Source organism: Dendroctonus ponderosae, unplaced genomic scaffold (genome assembly GCF_020466585.1).
Source record: "Dendroctonus ponderosae isolate FM_Combo_2020 unplaced genomic scaffold, Dpon_F_20191213v2 Dpon_F_20191213_3, whole genome shotgun sequence".
Lineage (NCBI taxonomy): Eukaryota > Metazoa > Arthropoda > Insecta > Coleoptera > Curculionidae > Dendroctonus > Dendroctonus ponderosae.
This window is the reverse complement of record NW_026018508.1, coordinates 12,567,119-12,592,688: the sequence shown is the minus strand read 5'-3', so window position 1 is coordinate 12,592,688 and position 25,570 is coordinate 12,567,119. Positions and strand designations below refer to the sequence as shown.

At 35.8% G+C, this 25,570-nt stretch overlaps 1 protein-coding gene and 1 long non-coding RNA gene across 5 annotated transcripts; one reads left to right on the top strand and one right to left on the bottom strand.

The window, feature by feature from the left end:
• The first annotated feature begins 930 nt into the window (after positions 1-930).
• On the top strand, positions 931-25,535 carry LOC109537450. 4 transcript variants are annotated; one of them, XM_019904188.2, is made up of 9 exons: positions 931-1,191; positions 3,821-4,037; positions 19,110-19,273; positions 19,733-19,861; positions 19,911-20,074; positions 22,998-23,120; positions 23,198-23,230; positions 23,832-24,041; positions 24,821-25,535. In XM_019904188.2, exons 2-9 carry the CDS (start codon positions 3,825-3,827, stop codon positions 24,892-24,894), a joined length of 1,110 nt encoding a protein of 369 aa, XP_019759747.2. In that variant the 5' UTR covers positions 931-1,191; positions 3,821-3,824; the 3' UTR covers positions 24,895-25,535. The 4 variants fall into 4 exon arrangements, with proteins under 4 accessions (XP_019759747.2, XP_019759746.2, XP_019759748.2 ...); XM_019904187.2 differs by having other exon boundaries at positions 23,198-23,269; XM_019904189.2 differs by lacking the exon at positions 23,198-23,230.
• Positions 4,490-22,555, bottom strand: LOC125503965. The gene is made up of 2 exons (XR_007281197.1): positions 22,245-22,555; positions 4,490-4,799 (listed from the first exon to the last, which is right to left on the bottom strand). It is a non-coding gene; the product is annotated as an uncharacterized LOC125503965 (long non-coding RNA).
• Positions 25,536-25,570: the final 35 nt, after the last annotated feature.

Genomic DNA, 25,570 nt, shown 5'->3' with positions numbered 1-25,570 from the left:
TAGATTTTAATGTCAATATTAGGAAAAGAAAGCTGGCATGTAATTGGTGGGTGTAACTTGGCCGGGGGCCCATTCTGCCACAGGTACAAGAAAAGCAGTTTTTAACACGTTTTTTGTAATTTTGTCGACGTTTTTGCGGTTATTTCATGCGTTCATTTAGTCAAACAAAGAGATTAGCAGACAGCAGTCCAAGAAACATTTAGTAGAGTTTAGTCGAGCCTTTCAGGAGCGACACTGACCTAAATGCAAAAAATCTTCCAAACTCCACTCGACCAAAAACACATTTTCCAACTCTCAACCATTTGCTGCAATAGAATTATTTGGAAGATTTCCTAAACCTAATCAAGAAATATAGTCGGGACACTTTAGCAATCCGACCAAGATAAACAATATATCCATTATGTGGGCTTTTTGCCTGGAACAGGCTTTTCCCATTTTTACATCCAACCATTCGGAATTCACTCGGACAAATCCCGAGGGAAAACAGGGAAAAGTTTTACATTTGCCAAGGTGCTCGTGTGGCTAAATCCGTTTCTCAAATAGGATTTCGAAAATGTCCGTGCCAGTCGCTTATTTTGCTATTCGAAAGCTGAATTTTCCTCTGGATTAATGTGCCAGACGGCTGCGAACGTCTGATGTGAATCTATTTGAATTTGACACATTTAAAATGGGTTTTTAACTCTAAACGAAAAGCTCAAATAAAACTGAAGTAGGTTATTCAAATTTTTATCAAAATAAACAAAACTCGTGCCAAAAGCTTTGAAACTTAAACGGCGTATCAAAACAAAATTGAATGGATTTCCAAACATTCGTGTGTTATACTTTTGAAGTAATTATTAATCAAATTAAAACTCAATCGAGACTAACAACAGTTGAATGTAGAATTTGTAGATCTTGAATTGCGTGCGCCTCGACCACTTGACGATTCGCGACGTCGACGTCGCGAAACAAGTGAAGTCGGCGATCGCGCTCCTCGACGCTAAATTGTTAGTTCTCTCCAAATCGTAGCAGGTCGTGGCACGCTTCCTTGATCATTCGCAAGGAAGACAACGTGGTTGTCTTGTTTTTTTTTCACTTGGATTTGGCCACATGGTTTGACTAACGGACTACATCTACGTGTTGTGGCTTGCTGGCTCGATTTTTTCGTTGGACTATAGTCGACTAGTGGGAAAAGACTATTTGTGGTAGTTGGTAAGTTTTCACTTTTTTTTAACCAAAACCCTTCACTTCAATTTTTCATACACTAACTCAACATCTGCCTTTGAAAAAGGTGACTCTTCGTTCTGTAAAAAGTCATGTGAGCGGCAGGTTGATTTAATAAAAATCCTGTTAACACACACGCTACCACAATTTATCTTTACATTCTAGCAGTTGCAGAAAAAACATTACTGGAACAAGATTTATGCATTAAACATGTTCTTCATAAATTTTCGTTCCAATGTCAACAGGCTTGGAGATAAGGCAGCATGGTCATGTTTTTCTGTTGTTCGACGTTAATGAGTACATATTTCGAATAAATCACTTTCTACTAAGTGCTTCTGCTTGCTATCGTTTCACGAAGACAAATTGAAGACAAGCTGAATAATTCCTGGTCGGTTAATGTTTCCAGCTCATTTTGCAGTGCAAAGATATGCCATCTTATGCCGATTTACTTTAAAATGTAATTACATTGTTAACAGGCACGAATTTTCTTTTCCAGTCACCGTACTTTAAAGTACATACTTAACATTTATGTAAATCCCCTTACATACTTGCATGATTTCTCCAGTTAATCGCGCTTTCAAGCTGTTAGAGCCAACGATTTAATTTTTGCATTTATAGAAATAATCATTATTTCTTACGGCAAAAGCTATCAGCCCAATCGGTCTTCTGCCCTTACATGTATGTTCATTTGTATGATTTCTTGTCAGAAAAATGGTATAGAATTCGAGATATTTCGAGAAATTTGAGTTTTTTTTTAAACACCAGTTCAACTAGCGGAAATTGCCAAAAATCGACTTTAACGCGTGCTCATTTTTCGAACTCAATATATAGATTTTGTTATAAAAATCTTTGGCTAAAGACCGAGGCCGGGATTATTTTTGCTCTGAGGCTTTCATTCAATGAACTTCTTCCATTCCTCGTTTTCCTGGACGAAAATGGTGTATAATTTGAGACTTCATATTTTTCTGGAAAAATCGACTTTATCGCTTTATGAAATTTTTTATCAAAAATAAAATTTTTACATACGTGTTTTTTGAGCTCAATCGTTAATTTGGGACTTCATCAGCGTTCCAATATGCATTTAAAAACTGCTTGGATCAATTATAACAAAAATATGGGCGGTTAAAAATCGTGACCGCTCAAAAACTGAGCAAAATGGGCCGAAAATGTCGATTATGTCGAATCTGAAGCTTCAAGCAGGTTTTTCAATAAGCGGATTGCATTCCATAAACGCGTTTAATGTAATCCATGTAAAATTTGAGGCATTGTAAAAGATTCCATATTTTTTGAAAAAATCGACCTCAAGCCCTTGTGAAATTTTGGATCATAAATAAAAATTTTACATTCGCGTTTTTTGAGTTCAATGATTTGTTTTTGACCGCAGAAGCTCCTCCATGGGCATATAAAAACTGTTTGGACCGATAATAAGAAAAATATGGTCCGGAAAAGATCGCTACTGCTCAAAAACGGTTTAAAATTGGTCGAAAATGTTGATTATTTCGGAGCTGAAGCGTTTAGTGTGTTTTTCCATGAGCTCATTGAAATCCTCGCTTCCCTTGGACCGAAAATGATGTAGACTTCGAAGCATTTTTAGAGACTTGATGTTGAAAATCGACCTAAACTCCTTTATAAATTTTTCATTAAAAATCAAATTTTCACATGCGTGTTTTTGGAGATTAATGGTTTGTTTTCGACGCCAGAAGCTTCCTTATATCCACATACAAACGGTTTTGGTCAATAATAAGAAATATTATGTCGGCTAAAGGTAGTAACCGCCAAAAACTGCTTAAAATGAATAAAAAATATCGATTATTTCGAATCTGAAGCTTCTAGCGTGTTTTTCCATAGGCTCGTTGGCTTCCTCGCTTTCCTTGGACGAAAATTATGCAGAATTCAAACATTTTAAGACATACATTTTTTCAAAAAATAGACCCTATGAAATTTTCGATCAAAACTCAAAATATCGCATGCATGTTTTTTGAGCTTAATGGTTTCTGTTCGACCTAATAAGCCCTCCAATATGCATATACCAAGTGTTTGCGTGTACGCCAAGAAGTATATCGTCGGTTCAAGATAACGAACGCTCGAAAACCGCTTAAAACACGCGATTATTTCGCCTTTGATGGGTCAAAATGTATTTCAATAATCTATTTTTATATTAAAGTGTCGTACGAGCTTTTAGCACCTCACATGCTAACATCGAACACACCAAACCAATATTTGTTAATAACTGTACACACAATTTAATAGAAAGCAAGTAAATAAATTTGTATTAATTCCAACTCGAGCTATATATTACTACTGGTTTTTCAATTTACAACTCATAGAATATACGAACTTCTGTTAGTTTGGTGAATTCATTATTGCGAAATAGAAGCCATAAAATTTGCGCAACAGCCAAAAATCTCAGAATAAGTTTCCACTTTCAGCACGTGTCGCGACAGCAAACCACTTTTGACCAACTTTTGTAAATATTTTTCATACTTCGCACTGCAAAACTGGTAAACTGGTTGAAATTTTTACCACCCTGTATAGAGTACAAACGACAAAAAACACAATTATATTAAGAAAACTGATCCCCTCATGATAAAGGACTTCAATGTTAATTTTCTTCCAGGAAAATGTTACTGCAAACTGAACACTCGAACGCCAACGGCCACTCGGCCCACGGTACCACTTCGCGACTCAGAAATGGTACTCAGAGTGCTCAGTACCAACACCATCCGCGACTCATGGACTCACCCACACTCGCCAGAGTCGAGCGTGCCATGCTGAGACATGACGAAGGTACCAACAGGGAAGGACAAGATCTTATAAGGGCAGGATACACTCAGGTGAGCGAAAAATGCTTAGCAAACTCAATGTGATTAATTGATAAACTCCAGATGAAGCGGTATCAAACTCTAATTGCAAGAAAAAGTTCCACAAATCAACAATCGATCGTACGGCTTCCCTAAATATCCAATTAGAATTTCCCTAAAGGAAAATTATGACCGGAATCTTTGGAATTTTCATTTGAAATGAATCGGTTTTCCCGCTCGCAATTTTCGCATGAAATACGATGAAAGCCAACATAAACAATTCGCATGTTATAAATTTACTTTACAGACTTGGCGAATAACTTTGTAGTGGATTGTTGAATCTAGCAAATTCCCACTATTCAACTGCTCAATGCCATTTTCCGGAACAAACAATCGAGATGTGATGCGAATATTTTTATCTGAACCGGCTCAATCACACACAGAAATATATCTGGGCATGTTTTATGTAGATAATGATAATTTCATTCAGTTTATCATTTTTATAGCGAAATGTTGCACACATATCATCCTGATGATTAATAAAATATTCATGCTGTCCCACGCATTCTATTTCGGATCTGTCTGTTTTGCGTATTACTCATTTCATTCAGGTGCTTTTTTTACTAATCACAATAACGCAGTTTTTCGCTTTTAGGCCGCTTTAGAAAATAATTTCTGCTTGATGTTTCGCTATCACCATCTGCTTGCATCTTCAGGGGCGGTTGGATGCAAGCCACGATTGGGACAAGCAACTAAGTTGTGAACGTACAGTTTTGCTTGCCATTTTCCTTGGATCTGTAAAAAAATTCTCTACTAAATACAAATCTCACTCCAGCTTATTTTCAAAACTTTTGCTTGCTACTTTAGTGCAGTTTTAGCGTCCAGTTCGTTCTGTTTTAGGGAAATTTTAAACTTTTCTAGTCTTTTTTTTTGGATGTTTTCTGTCTCCGCAAGTGTAATTTTTCTCGGATGTTAACTTCTATAGATGCTAATTCAACTTGGTTACTAAGAGGAGTCACAGAACCAACATTTGCTGTTCATCCAATTTCACGTCAAATGCATCAATCATTTTTAAATTTTTGCTCCATTTTCTTTATATTATGTCACCTCAAATCATTCTCTTTAATCTCATATGAAATATGCAAAATCCTATAAAATATTCTTTCTTTATCCACCATCGCGTAAAATTCGTCGATGTATTGACGACACGTCAGCCTTTCCGTTCTTTAGGAGAATATGGATAAAACAGTGTTTTTTGAACGTAGGTTTTTTAAACGCTTGAACTTTTCAACAGCAATTGTTTGCATAAAAACTGCAAGTTTTAAAAACTCTCAAAAAGCAATGAATCGAAAAACGGGTTTTTTCATTCTAAAAAACCATTTTTGGGTCACTTTTGAACGATATGGTATTAAATCGATTTCGAACTTATGTCCATCATTGCAACTACATTGATAGTTCAAATTACACGTTAATAAAGGCGAATAACTAAGAAATAAATTAATGGGGATGTAAGGACAGATGTGCTAGTCTCAGGCACATCTAGAACCAGTTTTCAGCTTATTATTATTATTATTTCAGGGGGTGACTGAGATTAGCACATTTCCAAGTCCGAACGTGCAATTTTATTGCACCAAAATATGAGCAAAGACCACATTGATAAACATGTCAATTTTCAAATTAACCACACCGACTATTAGCTGAGCAAATATTGCTTCATTCCGAATATTCGGCAATATCCCTGTCAATATTTACCACACGAATATTCTCACATTTTTCTAATATTAGTTTCGAAACTCTTCTGGCCCTTTTCGGTTTAATGGAATTTATCATTACACAAACAAAACGCCACGAGCACGAGCCGAATTGACTGTAAACTTCCTGTACAAAGTTATTTTATTTTTAATTTTTTTGATTGATAGAGGAATTCACATGTGTATACAACGTTAGCTTATATTTATTTTTGTAAAAATTGGATCATCCATGGGGACAAGTGTTGCGTATATTCGGTTAGTTACTCATTAATAATAAATAAGCAAATCCCTCCGATTTTAAACGGAAGTTCAGATAAATGACAAAAGGCCTAATTGAATGCTCGTTTTTTTGTCGCCAATGTATGTTTGTTTTGTTGATGGCCTGTTGAAATGCTAAATAAACATTCCAATGTCTACAAATCTGTGCGTTGGGAGATTGGTAGGAGTTGGAATGCAATTTAGTTGTTCCCTCAATTTGCTCTTTTTGGAATGCCTACATATGGAAAATGTTTGTAAAACAGGCATGTCTACTACTCTTTAGCTAAAAATGTGGGTTTTTCTAATAACTTTTAAATCACTTGCTTGAGTTTAATACACTTTAAATGATGTTAATTGATATTCAACTTTCCATCCGATCGCAGCGTATTGCAGGCAAAAATCCCCAGGTTCTAAAAAAAGGACTTTGAACACGACAAGTTTCAATTTTAAACTCGACCGAGTAACTATGCAAGTTAGATTTTCCTCAATTATTAAAAAACCGTTAGTTGCATGTCTCACGATATAAGCCCAGAAAAGTCCAAGAACAGCCAACAAGCAATTTGCATACTATAAACTTGCCATTTAATTTTTCTTGGCTGCACACACGAACATAATACATTGTTGAAAATGAGTTCTTTGTAATGAGTGTGACCATAAACGTTTTATTGTCTTGAGCATTGCAAGGGTCATTAAACACTGGGGCAACAACTATGGATGACTTAATTACATGCCAACAAGTTTTTTTGAAAATGCAATTTTGCAATTTACCGGAGGATTTCTTGGGAAACGCGCTATTCATAAGTCATTTGACGCCAAAGCTCACAGTACTCAAAGTGTTTATCTGAAACCGTTTGATGCAAGTGAAGTGACTGAAACTACTTACACAAATTGGGAAGCAATTGAGGAACAGAATCGGAAAAAAATTTATAATTAATAATTTTTTACGTTAATTTTCGCAACAAAACAAGCAAAAACGGTGGTAACTAAAAACACTGTTGTCTGTCGCGGCAAGTGAATTATCCAAGAATATCCACCAACCAATTTAAATACTATAAACTTGCGGTTTCTTTTTCTTTTTTCCCCATATCATAAATTGTTCAAAATGCCGCTCCGTTGGTACGCTAATTGTTTCAATGAGAGTGGCAATAAAACGTTTATTGCCTAAAGCTCAAGCCCATGTGCTTTGCAATGGCCATAAACCATACTGTGGGGTAATTGGAAGACATGGCTTTCGCAGCATTATAAAGACAGTTCACTTATGCATTTTTGTGAGATTCACAAGCAAACTTTCCGTCGAGTCGGTTCTTAAAAACATTGGAAATCGGGTGAAAAATTGGCAAATTTTACGCGAAAGGAGCCTGTCAAATGCAAAAGCAGCTCATTTCTTTAAATGTGTTTTATCGAAACGTTTCAAAACACGTTTGCGCCCCTTTGGAGTCGAGAGTCGAGTTTTTGCCAAATTAATCATACAATAGCAGGATTTAAATGCGCAGTTTTCCCTACTTGGTCTAAATTTGCCAAAAATAGAAGCAATCGTCGCAATAATATCAGTTTCCATATCGCACCAATTTCGAGAATATCTAGGCCATGTACAATGTTGCAAAATATTTTATTTCGCGATGTTACTTATAATTTATTTTGCGAAATAGATTAGATTGCCGCAAATGGTTCTATTGAACGGTAATTTCTGGCCAAAATAGTGGTAAACCATACAAGACGCTTAAGAACAACTATTTAAACACGATGTTATTTCATTGTCATTTCCGCAATAAAAACCGTTTCAATGGATTATCGCTTTACTATTCATAGATATCATTTTTCTTATCTATTCCAGGAAGTTCGACCTGAAAAACGCTGTATTATCGCGAGCATAAAACCGCTCATTGTCCTGTCAACCAATCAACCAGATTGAATGAGCTAATCAGAAATATTAGAGCATAATGGTGATAGTTTGACAAGAATTACTTAATCCGCTTCAAGGACAGAAAAAATTAACATAAATTAAAGTTGGCAATGCCACAATTATTCGCCTTATCACGGCAACCGAGCAAAACTTTTACTTTCACCTATAGAAGTCCCCTCATAGAATCAATCAGAGATTCTGACCTTTCGGAAAAGAGATCTTCATTAATAATAGATATCTGACCGAATTCCGCTGCCTAAAACAGTCAGGGCAATGATCAAGTTCCCATGTCCAGCAAATTTTAATTAATCCCAACTTCTTGGAAAGCCCTAATGGCAAATTGCTCCATAACCCAATTATTAATAGCAGCTTCGCAACGCTCAGGAAAAATTGCCCGGAAAACGATCACCGGTCCCCCTTTTATCAAGTCCCTAAAAAGGTCTTCTACGCGATAACTTCCAAATTGTCAGCAGTCTCTTGCAACTCCGCCTCATACTTTCTGGCAACTTTAATAAGGCCGACTGAGAAATAATGTTGTGGTTGGTTGGATTCCCTGGGGATTTATTTGATATATTTATGGTTCCCTGCTTTACAAGAGCCCTTGCTAATTGAATTTTGCTTTGCCAGCAGGTAAGTGCCGGTTTTAATGGACTATTTTCCATTGCAAATTTCAATTTGCTTAGCCCAAGCCGGGCTTGCATTCGAATTAAGAAAAACGATCCGCGCAGCTGGAAGAACAAGTTAAATATTTTTCTCATATAAAATGGAAATGTTCAGTTGGCTCTTTGATTTTCTGCTTTAAAACTAAATAATTAATCGAGAAGTCTATAAAATTAAATTGTTTAGGCTTCAGCCGCCATCGTTTAGAATTTTTAGACCAACTAAATTTATGTTGTTCCGGAATGATTGGGAAAAATAGAGGCGAAAGAACTACCTATTCAATGGATTGATTGGTTTAACAAATTTTCCAGTTTTAGTTGCAAATTGATATTATTTCATCTTCAGCGTTTCGAAATACCTACTTTTCCTTTATTTGCCTGCGTTATCTCAAGATCGGGTACATTTATCTACAAGGTTGACTGTCATTGGTAATTAACGTTTTTTTTTTCAGTAGATAAACAAGAGGATTTCTTCACAGATTATTCAAACATTGGCAAACAAAGCACTGCTGATGATGTTATTCTTTCAGGTCATCTTTACTGTCAATGTTATTAAAACTCGTTAACGTTTATGCTGCATAATTAATTCATTTAGAAAGGAACTAATTTGTTATTTTATCGTGCTTTATCGAGGGAATATTAATATCTAAAGTTTGCGTAAACGATTCATTGATATTGGAAAAAAACAGTGACTTGCAAGGTGACTGCTTGATCTTGCGTCAAAGAGCAAAAAACTCTAGTAATTTTTGATTTCTACTTTCTACATTTTCCTGGATGATTCGTTATTGTTGTTTTCCAGTAAACTGATTAATTGGTTAATATTGATAAAATAACCAGTTCAATTTTCGCTTTTAAAGAGCATCATTTTCCAATCGATTCTAAACTAACTTCACTGTTATTATTAGAAAATTCGAATCCCAAATCGTTCCTGGCAAGTTTTGTTAAGCATGGAAATGCCATTTCATTAATGGCTGAAATTTCGGTGGAAAATCCGGGATGTTGGACCTAAATGGATTTCGTAATAAAACCGATACAGGCGGAATAATGCGAATAAAAATATGCACGAAGCAAATGGGACTTAAAATGGATTGTAATTTTCGACCAAAGTGTTTCATGACTCAGTCGGTGGAGATTTTTTTAAATCATTAGAAACAATGAAATAAAATGCAAATATTAGATGAGTTTCTAATATTGAGCATTATGTAAAATGGACCCCGGATTCCAAGCTGGGCTTTATTAAGCGGCTGAAACAACGGCGAGACTCTCAACAAAGACCAGAAAATTTAAATATAATAACATTTAGAATTATGGGATGTACTCTAAAGCGTTATTCGAACTCCATTGTCGACTCACAATCAACTCGAATCCCATTGTTTGGGTTTGTTAGACGTTTTGCATTTAATACGTAAATACTATTCATCCAACGCCCAGAAAAGAGCAATTAAGCAAATGGAAGATTTTTATGCATGTTTTCCTAATTTTTTTCCAGTAGTAGATTTTCATCACACTAAAAGTATCGAATATTTAAGGTAGTGAAGACAATGGTTAACTGTTTCAGATTAAAAAACCGCATTTAATAAACAAAGTTCTATATAGGGGCTTTTAAAGCGATTGCATCTGCGATTTTGCTGCAAAAGCCCTACGATACTGGAAATAGAGAAGATAGTAGTAAACTCATTAAACTGAGATCTTTCACTATTCCGGTAGGACTCGAAGTCTATAGTGGCAAACTCGTTTGAGAACGAAAAACTCTTTTAAAAAATAGTGGCGAATTTGAACAGGTGAGATATTTAAAGAAAACTCCTCATATTGCCCATAAATAACGCAATAAATGGCTGAAACGTTATAGGCCTAGAGAAAGTAACATGATGTCGATTTCTTTTTTCTGGCCTTACAAAACGTTAAAAAAGTCGCCGGGCAAAATTATCTAATTAATAAATTAGCTGTGTATTAATTGCGGTTTCACTTTTTGGCGCGTTTTACGCCATTGTCATCAAGCATTGACACGAAGGAGTAATTCTTAGCAAATCGTATGATTTTCCTCAACAGTCATGATTTTATTACTCATTGGCTGGGGAAAGGTCGTCTTTGGTTGTTCATTTATAATATTAACATTGCTGTTTCATTGACATACCTACCAATTGAAACTTAAGCAGGATACTTGTTATTCGCAGGATATTGAGCAATTTGTAACTATTGCAACTGCTTAAATATTATCTTTTGCAATATAAATGAATTAATTACATTTTTCTACATGGTGAATAGCTAAATGATCTGCCTTGAACACACTGATTATCTGTTTAAAGAAGTTTACTTTGTATTTAATTATCTGTGTTAAAAAGCTCAGTGCGTGCTAAGCCAAAGCAATTAAGATGCATTTTATCTTATCATTTATTAAATGTCTTATCGCTAATCTAATATAATGCACAATTTCTAGTTGGAGCTACTTGGAAATGCAGCATATAAATTACAGTTCCATAGTAGGAAACGTTATTATCATGACTAAGAATTGCTCATATGGCTGGAAGGAATAAGTTTGTACACAAGCCAATTAAACATACAATGCCTCACTCGGTGACATCATTAATGGAGTTTCTAATTTTTTTTGCCGGCGACAAAACGCACATGCATGAAATTCTTGAACTGTTTAACACTCGCCGGACAACATTATGTCACAGCATCCTAATAAGCACAATCAATTTAATACAACATTTACTCCATTTTCTTTTTCGTTGTTCACTTGAACGAATACATCAATCAAATCGATTCGAATCAACAACTTTGCTAATTATGGCAACAATCCAATCTACTCTAACCGATAAATTGTGCCAATTATCAGCATGTTAACATGTCTAATAAGATCAGGGTTCTGTTATTTTATCAAATGGCTTAATTAATGCCTTACAGTTGGTTTTTTACTTGATGCTGGTAGCTGATGTGCCAAAGCCTGTAGAATGAGTAAATGTTTCAATTCGAGTTGTAGAGGGTTTGAAAATATTTGCTGTTGATTAATGAGGAGGAAAATAGGAAGGAAAATTGGAACTATTTTTGACTAGAGATCCATAGATTCGGCAGCGAATTTTATAAAATATGTTAAAGATGAGGAACTGTTTTGGGAAGCAAATTTCATCTAAATCAACGGAGGAAAACTGTCGACCTCAATTTTGAAATTTTGCCTAATGACCAGATGTAACTTGCAATTGCAGGTCAATTTGAGACACTTTTGGGTCTCAAATTTTGGAAATTTCTATTGAAACAGCTGAGCTAATCGACCACAGAAAATTGTCGAACTGATCTTGCAATTTTTGCCAAAGTTTGCAAAAATTAACAACTTTCTTACTAAAGCAGGTTAACTTGCTATTCCAGAGAGTTGCTTTGTCCGCGACAAACCATCTATCATCTAGAGTTTCAAATAAATTAAACATTACTTGATTATTAGTTTAACTTGTTTGTGTGAATTTGCAAAATCGCGCCCTTTTCACGAAAATTCCTGTATATTTCAACAAATTTAACCGACGCAATTAGTGGCGCTCAAGAACTCTGGATAGAAAAAATGTTGAAAGGATGCACTAAATTAGTGTGTTTTTGTATTGGTCATAATATGGAAAATTACAATTTCCTTCCTTGTGTTCATTTTGCCACGCTGCTTAATCACTGCTCTCGACTTTTCTTTATTCCAACAATTACTTTCTTTCCAATTGCCTGGCGGAAGCACAATTTCAACGCAGGTTAAGCTCAACTTGGCAAACACAATGGTGATCGCTCTTCTGCATCTACGCGCATTATCTTTTTTTCGTTAAATCCACCTTAAACAGTTAAGCTTCAACTAATCTATTAGCAAAGAAATACCTATGCAAGCTTTAGTGCAGTAATTTAGAAATATTTCTCTAACTCTTTATCAATTTGCACTAGACAGGAGGAAATCCTGTATTTTCAACAACATTTTAATGCAAAATGCTCAAAAAAGTGGTTTTCAAAATATGAATCTGCCTTAACCATGAAGAACTTGTTTACAATTTAAAAAAATTACGTTTTTACTATGCATTCCAGTTGTTTTTCATGACAAAGTGAACTTTTTGCGTCAATAACAGGCGACATGCGGAGGAGAAATATTGGCCGTTGCAAACACGGCGCAAGAGATTTTATCAAAAAGTTGCATGAATTTTAACTTCCACGTCCGTCCCTCGTGCAAAACGATATCGTTTGCTTTCCTCTCGGTGCAGACAAAAGAGGGTTTTGTTAAAAGAGACGATATTACGTTGATACGTCCCCAGATGAGATATTTTAAAAATTCACGAATTCAGTTTTGGAAGGGCTTTGTTTACCAGTGAAATACGATGTTCGTTCAAAACTCAACAGCGAAACGAACACATTGTTGAAAATGGGGGGAGCGCAACCACTCACAAGCTAAAATATAAATTATCAAAAAACAAGTAGAGGAAAAAAGATTTGATTTTTTATCAAAAATACATTTTTGTTTTTTGTACAAGAAGCTAAACTTGATGTGAGTACTGACAAGATTTTACGTCGAATTAGAATGCATTGGCGATAAAATCTGCCTGTCTCAGGAGGGTTGTTTTTAGGCTAAACTTTAAGCTCCTGCAGGTGCCTGAGATTAGCACATTTACCATACTCTGATGGCTCCGCTAATGCATGCTTCTTGGAATGTAAAACCTTTGGTTTTTTGTTATTCTGCCCGACAAAAACTCCATGTTTAGTCACCAGTGACCCAAAAACCAATCCAGTCAGTGACTTCCAAGGCGAGTGAACAAGAAGACGCGTATATGAATATTGAAACGACAATGAACTATGACATAATTCCTATTAAAATTCATGTAAAATTGGTCTAGCGAATGATTCATAAAAATACAACAACTACGCCAATAAAACTAAATTAATGCTGCTCGTGTGATGTTAAGAAATGCAATGACCCATTGAATTAATGGAAATTAAGCTTGTTTTGACGAATCTAGCCAATTGTAGGTAAATGCGAAGTGTTCGTCGGATTTGGTGCAAAAAATACTCTAAAATTTTCTAAAAATGCAATTAATGCGAGTGAATGTAACTAAAATCCTGCTAGTTTGGCAATATCACTGCCAATTCCTCAATCTTCCACCATGAAACCAACTATTTACAAAGTCTATGCGCAATCGGATCAGTAGCTGCTTCACAAAGCATTTACCAGAGCATAAATAAACCAACAAGTGCACATTATGCAACCAAACTGATAATCTCTCTAATTGCCAATGGTTTTTAACAGTATCAGAAGCACGAAACTGTTAGCTTTTCTTAGTTAGTTCCATATAATTGCGTGGTTCGTTTAATAAACGCAGCAAGCCGGAAGACGAAGGTTGAAAAGAAGAACGGTGGCGTTTAACTGTTCCAAGAACCACATTAGGAGGTTGATTATTTCAAATCAATTGGTACCGTTGCACCTATTTTCCAATCGAACGCCCCAGCAGCTCTTTTGAGATTTATGCTAGTATGTCGTTCGACAATGTTTTTGTAATTTAAAATAACAGAAACAACGAGCGAGCAGCTCTAGATAGTTTTCATTTTTCCTCCATCAAGCTGGAGGTTTCCCATTAAATTGGCTCGGCTCTATTTGGTATCTCCCAGCAATTCAGGGCTTACTGAAGGCGCATAATTTAATATCAAATATTCAACCGCCTACTACAGCCAACATCATTATAAATGTTTTACGGATGCCTGCGTTCCTCAATGCACCCCAACTGTGCCCTAGAGTTAGGCATTAATTGGGCTTTATCATGGAGAGGATTGCAAATCATATTTTGCCCAAATAATTAAAGGGATGATTTTCTGGCAATAAGCTCCAAATAAACGGCAGTGAAGGTCGAAAAACCAAACTAGGGTGGAATGGTTGAATGTAATTAAAAATACGGGTGCAGTTTAAAGAGAGTTTGAAAACCGTTCCTGCCACTAATAAGGAAAAGTAAAATGTTTCGTTAACGGCTGGCTTAAAGCGGAAGTCAAATTATGAAAGAATTTGGGTTTATTATAATTATAAAAAAATTGGCATTATTTAATAGAAATTCTTCCGGTTACTGAAAGTTTCTTCTTGATGAAGGATGCTTTTCTCCATGCTAGTAGTTGTGGGATTTTATTTGAAAACTGGAAAAAACTCCTGGGTTTGAAAGCGTAATTTTGCGATTTCTATTATAACTTAACTGCACCAAAAGTCGTTTGGATTTGGTGGATTTTGATTCTTTTTTGAGTTCTTAAGGGAAAATCACTTATTTATCCACATAAATTGGATTCGATTAGTTTGGTAATGCACTGCAACCAAATGGGGTTAATTTTAACCCGGTAAAGTGTGCAATACCAAAAAGTGTTCAATTAGCACGTACAATCATTAAAGATGTTTTCCAGTAATTATTTGATAATATTACATTCCCGGAATTGGCAAAATGGCTTATAAAAGTACCGTCACGCAGCCGACCGGAAACGAATGGTGATGGTAAATGGTCATATCGATATAGTCATACAGATTGTCCTGATCAAAATTCAGGACGTTGCCTACGAAAGCTTCCTTCTGACTTTGGTCGCCATCGAATAATGCCATTATTTCCATTCCAAGCCAGTTACGTCGTTTGAAAGGATATCGCATTGATAAATGCGATTACATTTGCTACATTATTTGATACAACTTTTCAAGCAATTTAACAACGAACTTGCAAGTTTTTAGAACTTCTATTTAGATTTCCTTCTTAATTGCTAGGATTTTTCCTGCATGTTTAGGCTTATTTCTGTTCTTCTGCTATTGAGTCCAAAACCATTGTAACCGGACATTAATTAATTAATCACACAGATAAGTAGAAACATTAACCCGCCCGCGATGTTCAAAGAAATTTATTTATCGCAATTGTATCATTTATCTTAAATTATCTGGGAGGGATTTCCAAAAGTTATGACCAACTTTGGAAGGGCACTCGTTAATTTACTAAGAAATAAAGATCATCAGACGACGACACTTTACTGGAGTTTCTATCAAATTTGTATATCGAGTATCTTAAAACGCATACACCAGATTTTAAAACACAAAATATTGTTTAAGCTTAACTAAAAAATATTTCCGGTGAAATCTATAGGTATCTAGAAAATTTGATTTTGCAAAAAATTTCGAATCTTCGAAACATTTTGCAAAACCCCAAACAAGCCTTCACGTTATGAACTCAAAAAACGATTATGGATTTCAACCTAAACTTCACCCTTATAATATACAGGGTGTCGCATTGAGTCATTTTCAATGTTCATAGCATTGCCCTTCTCATACTTTCGCTATCGTTTCCATTTCCATTTTGAACCAAAAGCGTAATTTAACAAGTTAACACCACTCGTTCCATTTAATCGTCGGCCTTGTTTTTTTCGAGGTAAATAAATGCTTTCTTGTTGAAATAAGCAGCTAACTCGAGACATGGCTGTTTGGAAAGTAAATCTACTTTCTGATGCCAATTTAACAAAAAGCACAATTTCAGCTAGACTTTGCTTGAGTGACCGCTAATCATTTTTATAATTGTACGATATGCCAGGCCGGGTACTTTTCGTTCACTTCCGTCTACAATTTCTGATCAATAGACTGGCAAAGCACACGAAACTGACTTAGCTCGGGCCGTAAAAAACATCCCTTAGCGTTTATTATTGTGGACCAGGTATTTTGCCAGTTCCCCAATATATTATTAACAGGGATTCGGGAAAATGGGGTCCTTTGAGAGCATCCTTTCATTTGGAACCTCCACTAGAGGTTTTTGTTGTACAATTCTATCTGTCGTCGAAATAATATAAGGAGGCATTCGATGTAATATACGGGACAATGAGGCGGCATTACTTCTACATAAAGGTGGAACTGAGGGTTGAAAGATAAGTATTTCTATTCTATTGAATGGAATGACGAAAAGTTTGCAACAGTCTTGAAAATCCTTCCTCCTTCTTTGCTCAGTATACAGGGTGTTTGGTGATAAGATGCACATAAGATAGGGCGTGTTTAGAAGGTAATGTTAAAGCGGGTTGTTCCAACACTTATTTGCTTGGTTGGGTTTTTCTGCCGAAAAAAATGATTTTTAAACTGACCCAAAAGAACTGATTTAATTTTTTTTTCGATAACGAATTTGCAATATAAACCTAATACTAAATTAACGGTCGACAAGTAGCGGTTTTATATTATTTTGAAGAAAACGTTTGAGCTGCGCGAAATACTACCCAAAAACTGCATCCCGACAATTTCCAAAAAACCCAGGAGTTGATCCAAATGATCAGCATTTTCGAAATAGTTTCTTCAATATTATGCTTCACAATTTGCTACGACTTTTTGGCCTGGTGATACATCCATGCGTGATCAAGCTGCTGCTCATTTTGTGGTTTCCGGGCTGTTCGTTAGGAAGAGTTCAAGATCGACTCATGCATTGGCCCCCGATGTCTCCCGATTTATATCAGCTGGATTTTTATTCGTTTGGGAACAAACGACGTTTATTCAAGTGTAACGCCATAGAAATACTGCTAAATGGAATATTGAAAATTTCTACCGAAATAAGAACTTTTGTAATAATTTCAAAAACTATTTTCACCCCGCCGCAAAAACCCGAAAAATTGACCAGTTTCAACTTCAGTTTGCTTTTATGTGTTTTGTCATTTATTAATAGGACTGTGGTTGATCTTGTAGTGTTTTTCCGAACTTTCCGTAAAAATGTTCCCTAAAAGTGCGCTCGAATCAAGCAAATTTGATCCAATTACTTCATGAGACTATTTTTTACGTAGAACACTCTGTATATTTTATTATAACACTAGAAAAATACGTTGATCCCTGCTAAGAATCACCTGATCCATTGCATACATATAAACATGGTTATATTAATACATGTCCTTTATATAATTACGCGATTGGTAGCCATAACAGATAAATGACGACAATTGCACTTATCGCGAATATTATTTGTTTTTACAATGGCAATGTTGTAATAACAAACATTGTCGAATGTTTAGTACTCACGATAATACCCTAGATGATCGATTTATTCAATAAACTCGTTCGAATTTTGGTTCAAAGCTAGATAACACGCGAATATGAATTTGGAATTTGTCAATAAACCCATTTTACGCGATTAACGTTTCATCATAGTTTTCAGTTGTAATGGCTGATATTCAGAGCTTTATTTGAATTGCCAACTGGCGGATTATAATGGAAAAGCCAATTAATTTGCGGTTTCTGATAGACGACCCAATCCAATCATTTTAATGATGTTCAACTAATTCTGTTCCAGAACAACTGCTGGAATTTTAGTCGATAAGAAAAAGTCGGCTAAAGTCAAAAAGTCACCGCTTCCTTCCTGTAATTTATCAACTATTCAACTTCTGTTCGGTTTACTGATAAATACCGCAAGTTGGAAAACAGTGGCCGTATTGTACTGTACAATGTATTGACATGCATCTTATCTGGTTGAGGATTAGTTTTAAATTGACCGCGATTTTTGCACTGATTTCGAATCGTCCAGATGGGGAATTTGCATCAGAACTTATCGACTATCATTGTAAAGAACTTTAAAAAAATTGTCAGTCGTTTGGTCTTGGTCTGAGCATACACTTTTGGCAATGACCTTTAAGACCCTTTTCGGACTTATGAGACATCATAAGTATGGTGACCGAATAGACGGTTTATTTTACAAAACGTTTCAGAGCTTTTTTTATGGTGGAATGCCAGTTTCCAAGGAATCCATTTTGCATACAATGGCTAATAAGGTCGTGTTACATTTATGAATGTAATTGTGCAAAAAAGCCAACGATACTTGTGGGAAATTTCAGTTAAATTATTCACTACATATAGCGCATATGGCCGACATTCGGCGATTTAGCATGCAAATGCCCGATTTAGTGATCTCATTTGTGCGAATTAACATTCCCCCAAGCTTTCAAGCTTTTTAAAACTGATAATTTTAAGAATACAGCGGGAAATATCGTCAAAACTCTAGAAACTAGGCACTTAGTTACTCCAAAAACATGTACAAACTAATTAAGCAATTATGTGATAATGTGATAACCTACTTTTTTGAAGCAGCAAATTTATTTTCGGGTTTCTTATGTGAGATTTGCTAAATTAAAACCTCCACTAACTCATTTGTTGCGGCAAAATTAGGAAAACCTGAAAGTAGCTGGCCGTAATAATAACAAAAGTAGGGCATTATAAGCAGGTACCTGCTCCGCTTAATTAATGACTTTGCAGGAAACTCGGTTTGCTTCTCAAGTAATTAAGTGCGGCCGAAAATATCTGATAGATAAGAAGTGGATTTTGCGTCGGATTACGTAAAATTGTCGTTATTGGGCAAAGCCAATCAATCTGACGCACTAGAATCATGTGAAAGTAAATGACCATTCCAAAGATCTGCCGACATAAGTTTCATGCTGTACATGGCGATACGAAGTTCACTCGGAATATCTGTGGGTTTTAGACAGTAGGAAATTATGCCATTCCATACACGCACTTTGCATGATTAGATTTTTAAACAGTTTCTTGACTTTGTTTCAGTCTCTCTTATCAACCAGCAACTATGGGAAAGAGGCGACCCATGCCATCAAAAGAGGTTTGCTCTGGCAACAGAGAGATAAGCTCTTCAGTCGCTGGAAAGAGAGATATTTCATCCTGACCAGAGATTATCTGCACTGTTTCCGAAGAGCGTCTGGTGCAGACAGGTAAACAACATCACCTTTCATAATTTACAAGTTATTATATTCTTATCCTTCCTGGATAAGTAAAAAGTCTCAGTAAAAGTGTGAAGTAAAAATTTTGAAACATCGTTTATTTCATTACGTTTCGGCGAAACAACAGCGCCATCATCAGATTTAAAATTTACACAAACTCATAATTGGTAAATATTAACGTTCTTTGCTCTGTCAGTTAAAAATTTAAGGTTTCCAGAAGACAAAGACCTAGAAGAACGTTAACATTTACCAATTATGAGTTTGTGTAAATTTTAAATCTGATGATAGCGCTGTTGTCTCGCCTAAACCTAATGAAAAACGACATTCAAAATTTTTACTTCACACTTTGACTGAGACCTAGGAAGGATAAGAATATAATAACAAGTACACGCACGCAGTCAGGAAAATAAATCAGAATAGTTTGCAAGGTTTATAAATAATCGTTCATAGAATTTCGGAAATGGGCCAGTTCTTATTCAAAGTGAAGCTAGTTGATGTCGATAGAGTCGAGTGGGAAAACAAGAAAACCTACAGTACTGTCGCTCTAGTCATTGGAAGAGATGGGAAGATATATCTCAGGTAAGAGGCTTTTCTTCGCAATTTCACGTCTCTAAAAAAGAATTTATAGAGCTGCTGATGGTTTGGAAGATTGGTTCGAACTCTTGGAAGAGTGCATGTTAACCAGCAAGGAAAGACGCAGAGCTCTGAGACACTCCCACGATGGTAGACCGAAGAACAATAACAACAACACCTCCTCTTTAGATGATTGGCTGGCTGCTCGTCAAAAATTTCGTAAGTTTTTTTCACCGATTTCGCCCAGGAGAAATTATTTACATCGAGCAGTTCTATTCAATTGTGCGCCGCTTTTCACGAATGTTTGCCAGGAATCATTAAAATCCATATGCATGCATTTCACGTTTTACCGAGTAGTTTCTTTATGAAATACTTGACGTGTTTCGAGGCGGATTTCATTTTCCGAAAGGAAAATTTACGCTAATTAAATCGGGGGAAAATATGCGCATTATGCTGACGGAAAAGTCGTACTCGTTTTACTTTAAGCCCTGTTTTCGTGCCATATCGGTTCGTTCGTTTTATGGAGAACGTTTGCTTTAAACATTAATTATACATGGAAATTTGTAATCCGTTAAATCACAATCAAGAACAGTGAACCTACTTGGGTGTGGTTGCACTTGTAATGGGTGTGAATGTTGGTTTTATTTCCGCTAAGAATTTGCTTTTATTTGTTCACTGACAGAAAGCGTTWCGAAAKGTATTCTTRGGAAGTAAAATTTTTGATAYTCACYCAGGAAAAATGCCACGAATTTTTACGTTGACGTTGACGAAAAATAAACTTCTCTTCACTATTTTGTTTTTCTGAATATAAGTAGCAACATTTTAGYGAAAAGTAACTCAAAATAGTGAAGAAAAGTTATTATTTTTCTCATACATCATCTCGTCAACATATTTTAATGACTAAATAAAGTTTTTCATAACARGAATCGATTTTTTGCCTATACCATGACTATTAATTACTTAATGCAGGAATATGCAATGCTCTACTTGGTWTAGTGTAGCACAGATAAAACAGTGAGTAGTATTATAACAAATAGACAGCGAAAATCCGTTATTAGTTAATGACCGTTCGCATTGATTGCACGCTCTTTATATTCTCGTACTTATGCACTCATTAGTTTGCTTAGATAACGGCGCTCTATCTGTTTGCTGCAATTGTTTCAAGCAGAAATGTACTTAAGGACGTGTAGTAAATCGATTATCCGCACAGAAACAAGTAAGATAAATGTGCCAAAAGAACGAAACTATCGGTTTTGTAACCGGTTTCCAATTGGAGAGAAGGAAATGGACTGGCTGATGGATGGCTGTCTGTAGATACTTAAGGCTAAAAAATTCTATTAGAGATGAAATTAAGCCGGGCTGATATATGTCGCGGTTTTTTGTTAAAAATGGGCCATTATTCTTCATTAGCACCAATAGAATCAGATCTTTCTTTACAAGAAGAAAATATCCTTTCGTTCTGACAAAATATACGCGGAATTTATGGAAACTTCTACAAGCGAATAAAATTTCGAAAAACTCTGAAAAAAAGCAAAATTTCCAAATCACTAAACTACAAACGCTATTTCTTCAAGTACATTTGTGGTCGTATTTAGGAGCGGTTGCAGAAAATATATGTGGCAGAGGAGCAATTTTCCGATGCCATGTTCGGTTTAAAGCGTCCTTTTCCACTTTTTCTTCACTTAGAGCTTTTACGGTCCGACTAGTTTCGCTCTTGTAACTTGGCCAGACATTTACTCTTCGCCGGCTTTTATCGATTACAGTCTGTCTGCTCCTCGACTGTATTTTCCCACAATAAAATATGGGACATTTTCAATRAGAAATATTTCGCGACARCATAAAACAAACTTTAATAAAGACGCAACTAACGATTTTCCGATCGAGATGAATAGTTTTTTGCTTACCGATAGCAACTTGAGATTAACAAATTTTCCTCAATATCGCTATTAGATGTTTATGGTTGCACCTCCATATTTTTTAATTTTCTCGTTTGTTTTGAACGTTTATTTTCTTTTTTCATTGTATGGTAACTGAATAGAAACTTAACTGCAGGTTTTCAGCAGGTTTTTGGCAGTTMTTTCGTTGTATTTTTGCTTCTAGAATTTGATTTAAATCTTCATTTTATGGGGTTTGTTGTTCCTGTGTCACATRTTTTTCAACACAGCGTTATCTATGCCTAATCATATCAACTTACAATTCTATACTCAAGTACAATTTAAATGCAGAATTCTTGCAYATTTTCCGTTGTTCATACAAGGTTGTACAACATGTTCAAACACGTATTTCTGAGGCGATTCTAAGCATATCAAATCTTACAACCGCTTGTTCAATATTTTTGCGTGCTTCAAACTAACTAAGGGGCTTAAAGGTTGGCAAAAACTGTACTTACTATTAAACTGACATTTTCTGCATAAAAACTTTCCATTTCCATAGTGGAAAAATCCTCCAAACCTCCACTCCTCAAAAATCCATTCAATTTAATGCCGCTGACATTTTGACAACAAAACGTCAGAGAGTTTTTAAATATCGTCTTTTTTCATCAAAGATCGCACTATCGCCAAGAAAAACACCACAAAACTATAAGGACGAACCGCATCTATCGGAAAATCAGCAATTTTTTCCCAAAAACCAAAAAATCTCAGGTTTTTTTGGGATTTTTCACGGAGCCAACTAGCCAAGCACTATAGTGCTTTCTACGCAGTTGACAGGTCTACGTTTAGGTTAACCTACACACTGAACCGACAAAGTGACAGCATTTGTCATGCTTCTGAAAGCTGATAATTTTCAGCAAGTTACCATTCGTCTATTTGCTTCAAATCCGCGAATAAAAAGTTTTTTAACGCTAATTCATTACATGCGAATAGTTTTGTGTGATTTTCAATCGCTTTTACCACACAAACTGCCCAAAAGCACGCAAGAAACAATTTTGAATCCACAATATAATGCAACACCTTACCGTTCCGGCCTTTGGGCTATTCTGGAAATTGGTCCCATGTATCTGCCTAGTTGCCTTGATTGATCACGCTCTCCTTTTCCCATATAAACGTCCAAACTGCTCGCATATAGCGATGAATACATTTTCAATCTCACCCTTCTTAGCCCCCTTAATGGGATTATTCAATATGAAAGTAATTTTTCGCAGCGATGGGACGACTGCTTGTAGACAACACTTCCACACCTAAACCAGAAGTGACTCTAAGACGTAGAGAGTGGAGCCCAAGAGACGAAGACTGGGACCATCCAACATTGGATAACAGATTATCCCGTAAGTAGCACCCTTGCATCTCTACTTTCCTAAAAATTGAATATTGAAGACGCAGATTGAACTTTGTTTATTATTAGGGGTCTTGAAAGCAGCAAGAACAAAGAAGCGAGGTAATAAACGTAAATGGTTTGCGGGAAGGAAGCCCACTTGTAAGTTCTCAACTCATTTTTGAGCGCTGTGTTGTACCGTCCAGTCATCAGTTTCATTTGAAGGGAATTAGCAATGGTGTTCATGATAGCAGAGGCTAAAACCTGTTGCACTTGAAAAACAGCATCAGCTCCCTAAAAGGGGCCATAAATCCAATATTAATGACCGAGCTGCATCGCTTACCTGCCATAAACTCAGCTCCATTAGGAAATTATCGCTGCTCGCCCCCCGTTTAATCGAATATTCCAAGGCATTTAAAATTTCCCATTTATCTACAGTTTCGCATTAAGTAGAGCGGTCTGTAAATTTTAGATGCATTTTTAATCCCTTTTCCTCTAGTTATCCTCATATCTTTTAATTGAGGTGAGTCTTCGCTAGACTTGCCGCATGAATAATTCACGCCTACTTCTACATCGAATGATAATACAATGATATTTTCATTTTTATCTTTGGGATACTCTGTTGCTTTTTGCTTTTCCAGACTGGTTTTAACGTTTGGTTATCGTCAGTTGTTTCATCACCTCACCTGAAAAGTCTAAGGAAATAATCAACCGTTTGTTTCAGTACTTACAGACATCGACATCAACTCTTACGAGGACAGTACTTTAGGAGCACCGTCAGTTACTTCATACAGAATGAGTCGCGATGTTTTGTGCATCCAACCGCCATCTCTAAGGGCTTCGGGTTCTTTCAGATCCACCAGAGACACCAGCCAGCCTCCAAAGAGAGTCGCCAATATCCCGGATGCTCAATGTCAGCATATCAAGTTCAGAGGTAAAAACATTCTATTATTTTAATAAATTATCAGATATTTTTGACTTTTTTTTCATTTTGTCTGATCGCAAATTAATTCCTTTCTTGTTTAGATACAAAACTTTTTATGTACCACACTAGCCAATGAATAATTCCAGCTGAATGTTAGGAAAATTTTAAACTAATCCTGGTCTTAAAAACCGCTCTTAATCTTTGGCTCGCATTTAGAGAACCGAATGGGATGCGGAGCTCTAGTTGTGATTCCGGGATAGAGCTTTAAATTACGCACTTTTTAATGCTAAAGATCGTTGAAGAAATGTTTTTCGTTTTTGCGCATAATGAGAAAATTTACTATTATTGCGTATCTTGAGAACAGCGCTTAGTTTTTGCTCACATTTAGAGAACCGAATGAAATGCGAAGCTCGAAATTGTCATTTCGGGATAAAGCCTTAAATTGTGCATTTTTTCACACCAACCATTTTGGGAATTTTTCTAGTTTTCACGCAAAAAGGGAAAACTTTTATTTAATGTGGGGCTTCAAAACAAGAATTCTCGTTTGCTTCTTTCTACGTGGTGCACTGTTCCATGTCTATCGTGTTACTTCTACTCTTATCTCTAAAAATATCTGCGATGTCTTCAATTCGTTAGCATAAAACAAACAAAAAACTACCATAAAGATACAATGATAAATTTCCTTAAATTGACTAGAAGAAAAGTAACAGAAAATTGTAAATTTTGGAAACAGAGCCGTTTTCACAAAAAACCAGCAATTTTGAAAATAAAACTTTTATCTTTTTCAGAACGTTCTTATAGCGACATTCAACGCATCGAAAGAAAACCTTGGAGGTCCCTGGCGTTAGCCAACCACCAGTAAAGGTTCAACAAAAATCTACCAAAAAAACCCGATTTTTAGAAATATGTATACAATATAATAATGCTATGTGGTTAAACTAGTCGTAGAAATTGAACTGAATTCTTAACTATACTAAGAACAGGTATATATGTGTTCATACTCCAAACAAGCTCAGTTAGGCCACGAAAATGTGCATGGATTGTTGGGAGTTTCTTCTAGAGTTAATTAAATCTTGTACCATGTACTTTAGGCTGTTTTTTAAATACGTGTTAAGTTTGAAATACATTTAAAAAACCACTTTATTTTGATGTAGTAATATATTCTACAGTTGTTTAGGGAATCGCATTTTTTCTCATATACTGTTAAAAAGCGCGTTGGTTTTTTTAGTTTCAACCCTTAGAATGGTTAATGCCGCCTGACTCCGAACTGTTTCCAAAGAATACTTTATAATAAGTAATTTATCTCAGCTTTTTCTACCTTATATGATGTAAAAGGTATCCAAATAGTTGTAGGAAACTAGTCACCTAGTATAGGAATGTGGTTAAAAGCCCCCTTGAGGCAAACGGTTTGTAGTTCTAATCACTTAGTAATTACACATAAGAACAACTGTTTTGTTATTACTTTGACAATAATTATCCAAATAAACGATGAATGTATTTAAATGTGTTACTATGAAGGGAAATGGGGGGGGGCGGAA